Source organism: Mastigoproctus giganteus, chromosome 7, assembly GCF_048544385.1.
Source record: "Mastigoproctus giganteus isolate SK-2022 chromosome 7, ASM4854438v1, whole genome shotgun sequence".
Lineage (NCBI taxonomy): Eukaryota > Metazoa > Arthropoda > Arachnida > Uropygi > Thelyphonidae > Mastigoproctus > Mastigoproctus giganteus.
This window is the reverse complement of record NC_143581.1, coordinates 193,325,810-193,340,031: the sequence shown is the minus strand read 5'-3', so window position 1 is coordinate 193,340,031 and position 14,222 is coordinate 193,325,810. Positions and strand designations below refer to the sequence as shown.

Below are 14,222 nucleotides of genomic sequence, written 5' to 3'. Positions count from 1 at the left end.
CTGTTATAAACTGGTAGTAAATTTGGACTAATTGCATTTGCGATAATACCTATAGCTGAAATTGTGTGTGTTTTTATGTTATTATGGTGAAATGTGTTTCCCCTTCACTGATATAAGAAACATAAATAATCACATTCACAATCTTCTCTTCATTTCTGTTGCGTTGTGTTCAGTGACCATTTCTTGTAAACACAAAGGTGAATCGTGCATAAGCGAATTCGGTTTGTGTTATATACGATATCGTTCCCTTAATTATAAATCATGTATGATCGAATTTGTGTAGTGTAAACATGTGTTATATGAGGACTGACTGACTGTATCTATGAAAGGACTCTATCTATAGGCTGTTCAGCTACTGAAGGAGTTCTATAAAAACCAATTTTCTCCTTTCTTCCCTGTTTTGAACACATCTTTAAGTGTGTAAAGTACCCACTGCCTTAGTCGTAGTTAGTACCAACAGTATCACTTAATTTGTGCTATGTGATCCACTGATTACCTTATATTAGTTCATCAGTCACTGCCTGTCGTTCACTCTATGTTATTATCAATAAACATGTCACCACCTTTTCCTTGCATGCATACTAACTGTGCACTCTTCTACGAGTTTATAGGTCCTTCTTCAGCTAAATATTTAATCGTGGCTCTCTTATATTTTCACACCAGTGTAACCACCATTTTCAGCTACTGTGTGCAGAGTTAAGTAACGTTATTATTTTTGCTTCTTTTAACTAATCCCCCCCCCCATCCCCAGACAGTAAATAGTAAAAGTAAAGGATTCATGTTACATGAATTCAGAACTAACCCTTATATCGGTTAAATAATTTTTATAACTTTCAACAAAACAATCTAAATGAAAAATTAATTTATAAGGTCATTGTCAAAGAAGTAGCTGCTGTTGGAGTTAGTTGCATTTACTGTTTGTTAGTAAACAAACAGCAAATGCAATTATGAACTGAAAATTGACTAACTCCAATACCAGCTACTGGTATTAGAGTTAGTTGATAGTTCCTTGGATAGCAAAAGATTTAAAAAAATATATATTTAATGTATAATTGAAAGTAACTTAGTTACCTTTTTTTTTGTGAACTTTATGTTAACTTTAGCTTAGTAATGAATGGATTCTACAGATGCTACACAGATGAAATGATATCACAACTTTGGTTTTAGTGGTGGAATTGGACTTGCCATGGTTACTACCTATCTAAAGCAAATTTTTTTTCTCAAATTCAACTAGTTCTCTTTTCCTCCCCTTCCACAGATTTCCTCAGTTCACAGATATTCACTGCGAGTTATATAACACAATTTGAATTGGAGAGTATCATTAATAATGGGAAGGTAGATCGTGAAAAGTGTTATATGCGAGTAGGAGATCTTGCCAGCAAGAAAAGGCAGGCTCAACTCAGATTTGAATTTTATCCTCATATTTTCCTTGTCATAAAATTATGCTGGTTATATTATAATATTCTGTAATATTTTAAGGTTTAAATTTGTAAACTCACGAACAATCTTGAATTATATAAAAAAGCGGAAATATTGTGTTGTACAGGTAGTTCTGGACTTTACGAGGTAATTTGTTCCTAGCGCGCTCGTAAAGCAGGAATATATTTCCCATAGACCTAATGTTAAAAATAGGGGTTACATTATCAACAATGAAATTAGTTTAAGTTTAAGCAATGATTGATTTATCCAAAAAATGAAAACGTAGCCTGCAAAATCAAGCAACGTTAAAGAAAGTTTATTCTTCACCATCATCATCATCATCCACTAAATGCACACTCGTTGATCACTCATTATTGGCTCGGCACTCGTTGGTTTGTTGCACAAGGAGTCGTCTTCAGAAATGCTTCAAGAGGCGTTTGTTTCCAAGATAATCTTCTCTTTTCTTTATAAATTTCAATAGAATGCATAAGCATTTTTAACGGAACGCACGATCTGCATGGAGTAACAAGTTTACGAAGCTTTAAAAAAAGGAATGAAGAGAAGATTCCGAAATTGTTTTTTATACGATTGAAGATTTCAGTAAAGGGGAAGCACGTTTCACCAACGTAAAAAAAAACCACACAACTCCAGCTATCAGTATTTTCTCAAATGCAATAACATGGAGTTCACTACCCGTTTATAATATTGCAGTAGCAGAAAAGCCTAATAAACCGGAAAGTGCAAATTGTTTTTGTTTTTTTGGTCGCGACCTCCAGAAATGTGCTTTAGAAAAATATCACAAAGCCTGTTCAAAATTGGTTCTTATAACAGACCATATGATAACGATGAAATTGTAATGCATTTTAATGATTTGAATTGGTAACTAATACAATTTACACTATAAAAACAACCTATTAGAGAGTTATATAGAGGAAATTGCAACTTCCGAGATCTTGGAATGAATAACTAAAGAACAATGTGTTATCGGGTTCACATTACGATATTTTAACGATACGGTGGTGTCTCTGGAACGGATTAATATCGTAAAGTGGGGTACACTGTATTGTATAGCTACATGCGTGGTTTGAAATGCGGTATTTATGAATGTTTAACATTCATTTTATGCAATTAACCTCTATATTTTCGATTTTGTTGGTACTTGAAAAAAAAAAAAAAAACTCATAAACCCGGGAACTCGTAAAGCAGGAACTGCCTGTATTTGATAAAACAATAGCAAACTTGAAATTGAGTGGCAAAGAAATATGACTTCAGTAGTGTGCCACTTAAGTACACTACAGTAAAATAAAATTGGAACAGAATATTAATTAAAATATAAAAAAGAAAAACGTTTTAAAGGCTAAATGTTAAAACTACTATATGAGCGCTGATTATCAAACTAACCTGGCTCGTGTTTATGTGATATTTGATACTGTGGTTTGGGTATTTTTATCTAATTTTTTTTTTTTTTTTTTCCCCTACAAATTAAAATACTCCTGCTGTCCAATGATATGTAATTTACTTGTTTGCTGTATAATTTTTATTCTCATTGTCAATTCTGTAGTGCCCTTCCATTTTTATTTAATAAGTAATAATAAATTATGTTTACAGTTGAGGCAGATGGTTTGTTAAGTCAAGCTCTGTTAACTGGCAATGTGGAATCAGCTGTTGAGCTTTGTCTGAGGGATAGTCGATGGGCTGATGCTTTAGTGTTAGCCCAGGCTGGAGGTCAAACACTTTTACAGAAGACTCAGAAGAAATATTTTCAAGCTGTTGCTACTAGTTCTGCTAAGGTAAGCTACGAATTATTTTTTAATGTTGTAATAATTTGCTTTAAGACTGTTTTTCATATTTAGGAAAAAGTTTGGTTTTTTTTTTTTTTTTTTTTTTTATTTTAGTTAATTTTGTGAGATAAATAATCTATTAACTGAAGTTGCTGCTGCCATGAAGTTTAAAACACTGATGAAGCTGATATTTAAGTCCACTTGTGAGTCAAATTGGCCAAATTTCAACAAAGTGATTTCCTATGACAAGCAAATCCTCTGCTATCACCTCATTTCTGGTTGGACTGTTTATAACATTTTGCAGATGAAGTATCTGCCATCTGCAAAAATACTGTATCTGGTACGTTGAGGGTACCACCCTGCTGTGAACTAACATAAGTAGAAGTCAAGATGTGGCATCGGCACCACACAAAGGAATGGTCACCCTCTAATACAGGTAATATTAGGTAGCTGACTTACCTTTGCTTACTGGAGGCTTGAATTGGCTAAAAATGTTTTGGTCTGCAGAGTGATGCAATGGTATTTCCTTATATCTTGCAACCACCACTCATTTCATTTGCTTAATTATCCACTTTATAATTCCTTTTGCTTTAAAGTCAGTACTTCTGCATGTATCTGCTCTGATATCATTGTCAGAACTTCTAATCTGGATCCAGCTTAAAATATCCTTACTGCCCCAGTCCATCAAATTCATTTATTGCCACTGTCATTCTCCCAAATCTCCAAACCGCTCAGAAGTTTGAATTTTAAAAAAAAAACACTTCAGCCCCCACCCTCATAATCTAAATTTTCTAACACTGAATTAATTATTTTCCTTGAAGATTTTAATGTTTACACTTAATTTGGCTTTAATTTTCTACTCACACAGATCCAGTTGGTAGAAATGCTGAATCTTTTATTATTATTAATGACAACCTTATACATCTTGTTCATGTACTAAAATGGTTTAGGGCTGAAAGTGTCAGACTATGGGAAATTTACTGGACAAACAAGTTAGTGCGAAGCATCAATTTAGTTATAGTAAATTACCAAAGTAGGTGAAATGGCATCATTTTTGTTACATCTCATATTGTTAATGCCTTTTGCTATATTCACAATGAGCTTATTACTAGTGCAATAAGAAACAATGCTTCCCCAATAGAGAAGACTAATGTTACTTATTCTCGGCAGATACTACCACCCAGGTGGCACTGTTTCAAAGTTTGTTGCCCTCTCATTGGTGGGTTGCACTAACTTTTTCATCTAGTAAATTTCCTGTAGTCTGAGGCTTTTGTCGCTAAATCCTTTTTAGTACTTTACCATTGCACTTCATCTGGCATTTCTCATATTGTGAAGTTAAACTTCATAATTGGGTTGTATCACTGGAGTATCTACCTGCCCACTGATGAGGAGCCAACAAGCTTCGAAATGTGCCAGCTGGCTGGTGGTATCCACTGAGTATAAGTAATATTAGTCTTCTCTACTGGGTAAGTGTGTGCAATAACAGGCAACTTGTGAAGGCATTCACAATATGGTGCCATTTCACCTACTTTAGTAATTTACTAAGAACTAAAATGTTGCTTTGTGCTAACTTGTTCATCTACATCTTGTTTATTTATATACTAGGATAGCAGACATTGATAATCACCTTGAATTTGTTCATGATCTAGTCTCTGCTGCTAAAAATTACATTAGTTATTTAAGTTAATTTTGTCTTGTCTAATTTAGTATCTGCCCCTACCTCCTCCTCCTCTAGCTGGAGGGGAATACTAAAAAAATGTCTTCCAGAACAGCCATTATCAGTCAATCTCATGCTGTGGTATTAGATAGCCCATTTATAATCAAACTATGGAAATTAAAAGCTTTTAAATTTCTTTACGTGATTAACTCTTATCTATAGTTAAAGTAATTATAATTGATATATATTGGCCTGCTAAATCAACACAATTTACGAGAGCACAAGAACAGTTAAATTGTTTAGGTTGTTCCCTGAGTTGTGAACACATGAAAATTGTGCCTGCAAATAAAGCTCAGTAAGTGAAGTGTTTTTTTTTTTATTATTATTATTACAAATGAAGAACTTTCAAATGTTTATTTTTATTTATTTATTTTTTTTTTGATCAAACTTTAAAAAATTATAAACATTGTTGAATGTGGAACTAATTATATAGTTCTCATTTCACAACTTTAATTTTCATGCTATTGTAACAAAAGTCAATTATGATTAATTGGGGGCTATCATTCTTCATTACATTCTTTCGCCAGTAAGATTTGTTTCATAAAATAATGGCGCCATTATTTTAGCATCTGTACTAAGAGTCCATTGTACTATGTTTTTCAAGTGATTCCAGTACTTGGAAGATACATACTACAGCAATAGTAAAACAAAGAACTGGCAGCTCAGCCTCTCAACTGCTAGACTGAATTATAAAATGCATTGTCAGGTGACCATGTATGTCAAGCTCTACTAATCACATGCCTAACACTCTTGATCTTTTCCTCACCATCATTCCTTTAAAGAGAGTTTGTTGGTAAGGAAAAGTTTAATGTATGCTATCCATTGGGTACAACAGATCAAAACTTAGTGATGGTGTCTTCTCCCACGGAATATCCTTCCTGTGGCCATTCTCAGCTTGTTATTTGGCATTAAAATAGGATGATGTGCAATTTCTATTCTGCTTTTTCTTGATTGGATTACTGTTTTAAATCCTGTGATCCAAACATTTGCTCAGATCATATCAGTAAAATTAATTTTATAGGAATGATTCCGTATTCTTAATTCCACCCTAAACTCTTGTCCTTTATCTAAAACTTGACTTTCTAAAAATTGTATGTGCTAAAGCTGTTCATGATAAGAATGTAATTTATCACAATTAGCTTGTAACTAAATCTCCAGCTTATGTTCTGCCTATATTAAGCTTGCAGCAGCAGTGTAAAAAGGTTATTAATAAAGCTAACCTTGGTTTCAAATAAGCTAAGAGTAGGAAACTTGCTTCTTGTCCAAATAGTGAATGAACCTTTAGGTCTTGATGGACTGAAGATGTAGCTTCAGTCTATCCATACTTCCACTACTGTTGCATCCTGATGGTTCTGCTATTACATCTCCATCTGAAGGTAAAGCTCACTTATTGGCATCTTACTCTTCCATCAGTTATCTTGGTAAATCTACTTCTATCTTATCAAACACATCCCTTTTAATGTCTTAAGTTTTTTTTTTTTTTTTTTTTAAACAAATAGAACCACTTATTAGTATATTTCTCTTCTTTCCACTTTTTTTTTTGCCCTGAATTGAATAGAAAAATTTGTTGTCGGTTTGATTTTTATTACTGGCATACAAGACACTGTATTATTTCTACAAATCATATCTTAACAATGAATCAGATTGCTGCTCTTTATCTGCTCTCAAAGTTTGAGCAGTTCTAGTTTTGTATGTGGAAAATGGCAAGTATATCAGATAGCTTACATATTGCAGAATTGCCTGTGTATAGTTACGTGATACAGAGCTTCAAATTCAGAATCTGTACCAGAAAGACTATTATGAACTTGACATCATTCTCAGTATCTACTGATTATAATGGTTGCAATACAGTTCAGTAAAAATATATTTGCCCTGTAACTTGAATGATTTAACTGTATTAAAAACAGTGATTCATGATCTGTTAAACTTTCTTCTCTTGGTTGAAATAGTTTATTATGATTTGCATGTGTTAGAATTTTTAATCCTGATTTGTGATATTGGATTAAAATTTTCTGCTTATACTCGTGCATGACTACTAGATCAGGGAAGTTTACAAGTCATTTGACAAGAATATTATCATCAACTGTAGTTTGAAGTCAGTGATTTGAACCAAATTCAGCTGAAATGTAGGTGATACTGTACTTCTGAATTGACCAATCAGTTATGTCAAACATCATGAAATATACCTATTATAATATTGGAGAAATTACAGTATTTGAATTCTCATTATTTTCAAAGAGCTTTGCTTCTAGCATTAAACAAAAATCAAAGATAATACCAATTTTTCATATTTTCCACTATTTCTAATTTCTGTTAATGATCACTCTCATTTTTTAATTAATTAAACACGAAAAGAATAAGTAGGAGTAAATAAGTAAAGAAACTTACAAGAATAAGTAGGTTTGTACCTACTTATTCCTGTAACTCAATTATATTTACCCATTGCATGACTTGATGTGTCTTTTTTTATCACAGTCCATTCTTTGCAGCTCATCTCAGCTGTGGTGACATCTGACTGGGCCAAAGTTGTAAAAACTTGTGACATAAACTGTTGGAGGGAAGCTTTAGCAGCAGTGTTAACATATGCAAAGCCAGCAGAGTTTACTGCCCTTTGTGGTATGTGTTATATTTTATTTTTGGTTTAGTCTATTTTTGGCACCACTTGTAAACTTTAAATGCCATAGTCTTTTACATAGGGAATGAAAATTAATTAAATGGATTCTGCACTACATTGGCAGAGGTTGCCTTTTTTCTAAGAAAAATTTACAAACTGAACTGACAATACAATCAGAATATGGGCACGGTTACATCTCATGGCCTCAGCATCCAGAGTTCATGCTTCTTACCAAAACCAATCTAGGTGCAACTAAAGCTTTCCCAGATTCAGAACTTATTCATGCCATATAAAATCTCTGTGGTGGGAAGAGTTGATGTAAAAGTAAAATGAGAGATGGAATATGTTACTGAACAGAAGATTGTGTAGAGTATGAGAAGCTCTACGTGCAGATGGAATGGGTGAGCAGATATGAATATCTTATCATGGGTGAGTTCAGTTTCCCCCTTATTGATTGGAGCAAGTGGGAGTGAAATTCACCGTAGATGAAATTTTTAAATAAACTAGATGATTATTTTCATCACCTTATTACAGAAAATAGTAGGGGTAAGAATATTCTAGACCTGGTCATTACTACTAGCCATGTGACATCATAGGGCTCACATACAGAAACCATTAGCATGAAATGATTCGTTGTCCTTAGATGGAAAATGAAGTAAAAGGTTGTAGTTATTAAAGATAAGGGCATGGGGTTTAATTTCATGAAAGGGGACCTTGACAGTTCAAGATGCTACATGGCTTCTATCAACTGGGCAGAAAACAGGGGAAGGTTGATACATTAGAATTTTGGAATATTTTTAAACAAAAAGTTGCAGAAACCAGGAATGCATCTATGCTGTTAAGAAAATATAGAGTGAAGAGGGTGCAAAAAAAATGGATGAATACAGAGCTAGCCAGTTTCATAAGCATAAAAAGATATCACGGGGCCATTATAGGGTGATGAGAAGTACTAAAGCTGTGACAGCTACAAGTTGATATGTAATGATACCACAGAAAGGTGAGGTTGGTCGGACTTCAGTGGTAGGGAAAATCATGGAGGTAATGACAAAAAGTGCGGTACAGGGACATTTAGATAGAATTGGAATTCTGAAGGCCATGGTTTTTGTTAATCGAAGATCATGTTTAACATAACTATTTTGACACACTCACGAGCTGGATGTAGAAAATAATTTTGATATTGATGATTTGGATTTTTAGAAATCACTGTCTAAGAGAACAAAGAATGGGGACAAGGTGTTTCATGTATGTGAATACAAGGAAAGAAAATGAATTAGATTGCATACTGGCTGTGGAAAAGTCTTAAATAATTTATCTGGTGTTGCTGATGAATTGAAAAGGTTCTTCGCATCGAAGACCTTTCATCAGTGCACTTTGTGAGTGAGGCTGAGCAGTATGAAATTAGCTATATTGATGAAATTACAGATGATTATTTTTTAGAGAAACTTTTTGGTCTAAAGGTTCCTAGAGTTTCTACCCAATTTTTACATGGTTACTAATGAGCTGAATGTAGGAAATAATTTTGACATTGTTGATGTGGATTTTAGCAAAACACTTTACACAATCCCTCATGAGAAGTTGCAGTATAAGCTGGAATATGTTGGAATTATGGATAAGAGTCTAAGATGGATTGCAAGGTGGCTGCAGTACAGGAAGCAGATGGTTGTGATTGCTGGTCTAACATTGCTTGCTGTTTCTGATTTTTGTAAATAATATTGATGAAGGGATAGAGGGCAGTATGTCAAAACTTGCAGATTGGGAGAGTGGTTAATGATCATAACCAAAAAAGTGCTCCTGCAGATCAACTTCAGTAGGCTTCAAGGAGGATCAGACAAGCTGTTTTAATGCAACAGCAGTGGCAAAATAATTTATACACTTGGTGGGATTGAATAAAAACAGCAAACGAGGAAAGAGATTTGGGAATTGAAATTGGCAGACACGAACTTCCTGTCTGCCCATTTCAATTCCCAGTGTAGACAGGCAGCAGGAAAGGCTCATGATGCTCTATCAATGATTTATCGAATGTTAGGATGGTCATTATCCCAATGTATAAGGCAATTGAAGGCCAGACCTGAAATATTGTCTGAGTATGGAGACTACATCTAAAAAGAGAAGCCTTGAAAGGGTCCGAGAGAGAGAGAGAGAGAGAGAGAGAGAGAGAGAGAGAGAGAGAGAGAGAGAGAGAGAGAGAGAGAGAGAGTGCCCCCCCCCCCCCCCAAATCTGTAAAAGGGCACCCATGTGAGGAAAGACTGAATATGTGAGCCACAAAGCTTGCAATTAGACACTTTAGAGGAAATAGAGATTGAGGACCCATATGGCTATGAGTGTGGATAGTGAAATGGATAAAGGTGACATTTTCATTCTTATAAATGATTTTAGAACTGGTTCAAGTTACTGGGAAAGATTTACCCTAAATTGTAGAAAGTTTTCTTATAGCCAGCCTGAGGAAATTCAAAGGTCAGCTGTATAGCTTACTCTGTGAGGAGGCAAATACAGGTTGTTTATTTTATTTTTATACTTTTATTTTTATTATGTTCTGTTATTTATTTTTATATATGTTTTTAGTTATTTGTTTATTTTTTATTTTTAGGTGCGTGCGCATGCGCACAGACACATATATATGCCTATTATCTATTATCTTCCATGTCCATCTGCATGTGATAGTCTGACTCCCAGTAGAAGGAATTTCATGAAATTGGGCTTTTAAAAATATTGTCAAGTTATTTAAACTTTTGTTAAATCAGGCAAATAAAAATCACCAATTATTTCTTTCTTCAATATAAATTATATGGAAAAAATAAATTCATAGATTAAATGTAGTTTTAAAGCAGTATTGTTAGCTTTAGATATTCCATGCACAGTGTGTATTGTTACATAAGGCTCTTCTATATGATGTCGCTTGCGAAGATATTCTCTTACACACACAGAGAGATGGGGGGGCTTAAAAAGAACACGGAAGAAGAGTAATAAATATTATACAGCACTTTAATTAAATTAAATGGTTAAGTTTAGAGAATGTAAAACTATGGACTTTAAGTCCATGAGTTCTTCTATAAAATGAAGTAATTAATTGATTATTAATTGATATGGAGATAACTGTATTTACTGTTCACTTCTGTTAATCACAGAAAAAGAAAAATGAAACATGTCTGAAATATAATGCACTGCACACATTAACTAAACAAGTTAGTTAATGTGTGCAGTGCATTTAATGCAGTAATGTTAATTTTGGATGGTCCTTGCATGCTTCATGTGCATTGTTTATAAGACACACACACACACACACACACACACACACACACGTTTTAAAGGAAGCAACAGTTTAAGATATTATTAATAACAGAAATAAAAATAATAATAATGGATTATGGACCTGGGACACTGCTATATGCAGAAAGTACCAAACGACCATAATTTCTACATAAGTTAGTAGTCGTGAAGGGCAATGTGCTAACGTTACTAGTTCCGCTAGTTATGGAGAACAAAGGGCGAACAGAACTGAGATCGCTATCATGGTGAACAAAGAAGGGAGCTAAGATAAAGGAGAATTAATAAGAATAACTTAGTGCTGTTCATCCTGTGATTTCAGCCTTTTTCAGGGGCCAGCCGCTGAAACCAAAGGAGGAAACTGCAATAAGTGGGTATCGCCTCTGTTTCTGACATGAAATATACTCTCCACGTGGTGCACATGAAAAGTAGGTAAAGTTTAAGTCAGTTAAAATAATTTGTTTAAATTTAATATTAATTTTGATAGTGCGGCACGTATATTTCATAGCTGACCCTATACCCCGAAATATACGTGCCGCACTATTAAAATTAATATTAAATTTAAACAAATTATTTTAACTGATTTAAACTTTACCTACTTTTCATGTGAAGTGTATATTTCATGTCAGAAACAGAGGCGATACCCACTTATTGCCATTTCCTCCTTTGATTTCGGTGGCTGGCCCCTGAAAAAGGCACTGAAATCACAGGACGAACAGCATTAAGTTATTCTTATTAATTCTTATTATTCCTTACTTCTCCTTTATTTTAGCTCCCTTCTTTGTTCTCCATAATTAGCGTTACTAGTAACATAACGTTAGCACATTGCCCTTCACGACTACTAACTTATATATGTACAGTCCATTCCGGTTATTTGGGACACATCGGGACTAGTGCATTTTGGCCCAATTAAGTGGTTGCCCCAATTATCCGAAGTTTCACATAAATAGTTAAAAATACAATGTCCCCCCCCTACAATTGATTCACTGTACAATCAAAAATCACGTTACGACGAACTCACCATAGTAAAGTACCGTTCACCATACGATGGGTAGTTAAGTGCTGGTCATTGTGATCACGTTTGTGAATTGAATTTTAATTCTATTAAACAGCGATTCTAATTAGCAAAAATAGGAGGAATATTATCTACAGGCTATAAAAGTAAAGATATATTTAGCACAAATTTATCCTTTATTACCTTACCAATTAAAAAATTAAATGATACGTGAAAATCGGAATAATTAATACGTACTGTACATATTAATTTTTATTAATACATACTGAACTAGTTGACATATCTGTTCACTGACATTTGTGGGTGGGAGTTAAAATTTAAAACAGTAAAAAGATAAGCAATCAATAAAAAGAACACGGCACACACAAATTGCAAGTAACACAATACGCGCAAGTGAGAACAGAGTAACGAGTTACAAAGCTTTATAAATAGGAATGAAGAGAAGATCTGAAAATTAATTTTTTTATATGATTGAAGATTTCATGGAAGTGTAAACACATTTCATCATAATAACCCAGAGAATTCCAGCTGTCGGTATTATTGCAAATTCAGTAAGATCGCATTTACTGTCCGTTTATGATAGATTTCACTAACAGAAAAGCCCAATAAACAGGTGACTGCTAATTATTTTTGTTTTATGGTTGTGACCTCCAGAATTTCGACCAAACAGTGTGGTACCATCGGAGACAATCGTTGGGTAATCTCCAGTGCTGCAGTCTCCTGTCCCAATTAAGCGAAGTAAACCTGGCTATTTTCTCAATTGGTTTCTGTTTTTTTAAGATTTGCCCCAAATAAACGGCTGCCCCGATTAACTGGTGGCCCAAATAACCGGAATCCACTGTATATATTGTATATATATATAAGTGTCATCGATGAAAGTAAAATAAAAATAAATATAGATGGAGAAGTTATTAAACACAAAATGCCGAGCCTAGTTGAAGAAAAAAAGAATGTTAAGAACCTATATAAAATTAAGTAGAATTAAATCTGAATTAATGCCGAATTAACAGGCCAATCATATGTACAAAAGCTGAAAGAAAAAGAGGGGAGGGTAATAGAGATAAAAATTATAAAATAAAAATTAAAGAATTAAAAATTAAAAATTGGTACATAGATCAGGTATTTCATCAGGGGGCTACACCTGATCATGTACCAAACACTGTTTCTATGTAAACTCATGCTGATGGAGAAGCTGTAGAAATGAAATGGATATAAAAAATGAAATAGATATAAAAAAAAAAAAAAAATTAAATGGATATAAAAATAATTTTTAAAAATTTTTTAAATTTTTTAAAACTCCCGAAACATGAGTGAGGTAGCCCCAACGCAGTGTATTTAGATTAATAAATTATGTAACGTAGTGTATTTAGAAATAAATTGAGTCGATAGTATGTAAGAACGCAAACGCAGTGTGTTTAGTAAATTAAGTGTGTAAGAACGTAAGTTTAAATCAAAAGTATGTAAGTTAAATAATAATGAATAACAAGATAGCAGTATAGAAAAAGGAAGCAATGCAAGGTAGGGGAGGGAAAAGAAGTTAAAAATATAGAGGCGAAGATAGTGAGAATAAGAAAAGTGAGAATGTCCGAATCACCCTCGTATTACACTAATAGTTCAACGGACAGAAAAACAAAGATCAGAAAGTAGAAAGATGTAAAGAGAAGGAAAAGAGTTTAAAGGATACTAGGCAAGCTGGGTGTGTAAGTACCCAACCTCATAGAGAGGGCCTTGGCTATGAGAGTGTTAGTAGAAGTGGAAATTAATACCGCTAGCTTGTAGTGTATATTTTGAGTGATAGACATGAAATATAATAAAAAATATGAAGAGGAGAAAAATTAAATACCTATGATATTTGGCAGAAATAAGTTGAATGAAATATAATCAAGAAATGAAGATACAAATTTGCGATCATGATTAATAAGATACAATTATGCAAATATGATTAATAAGAATGGAATGTACACAGAGGGAAAACTATGACAACGATGGTGGAGTTGCTCAGAAGAGAAGAACTGTGGGAGCCCTCTGTGGTTAAAATAGAGAAAATAAGATTGGACATAAATAAATACTGATATTAAATTACGAAAAATGAAAAGAAAAACTTAGGAAGTGAAAGAACACGAACATCGTTCTAATAGAAGTCATAATGTGTGATCACTTTCCAAGCAGTGGAAATACCACCATTCAAATGTACAACTATACAGGTATCGAATTAACCCTAATCAAGGTGGAGCAAGGTGAAACCGAATTTTTCTTTAATGAAATCAGAGAGATTTTTTATAATAAAATTTGAAAAATTAATGGGAATGTCATTATTGCGAAGTTTGGTATAAAGATCATTTAAAGCACCAGCGAAAAGTGATTGATTGCTACTAATATTAGCCAAACGGATAATTTGTGTGTAGATTATA

At 33.6% G+C, this 14,222-nt stretch overlaps 1 protein-coding gene across 2 annotated transcripts in view; it reads left to right on the top strand.

Annotated features, from left to right (window-relative positions):
* Sec31 (COPII coat complex component secretory 31) overlaps positions 1-14,222 on the top strand; it is a 267,687-nt gene that overhangs the window by 175,218 nt on the left and 78,247 nt on the right. For both annotated transcript variants that reach the window (XM_090378035.1, XM_090378034.1), the window contains exons 15-16: positions 3,028-3,209; positions 7,407-7,533. In XM_090378035.1, coding sequence (XP_090234161.1) covers positions 3,028-3,209; positions 7,407-7,533 — 309 coding nt within the window. The remainder of the gene's footprint in view (positions 1-3,027; positions 3,210-7,406; positions 7,534-14,222) is intronic.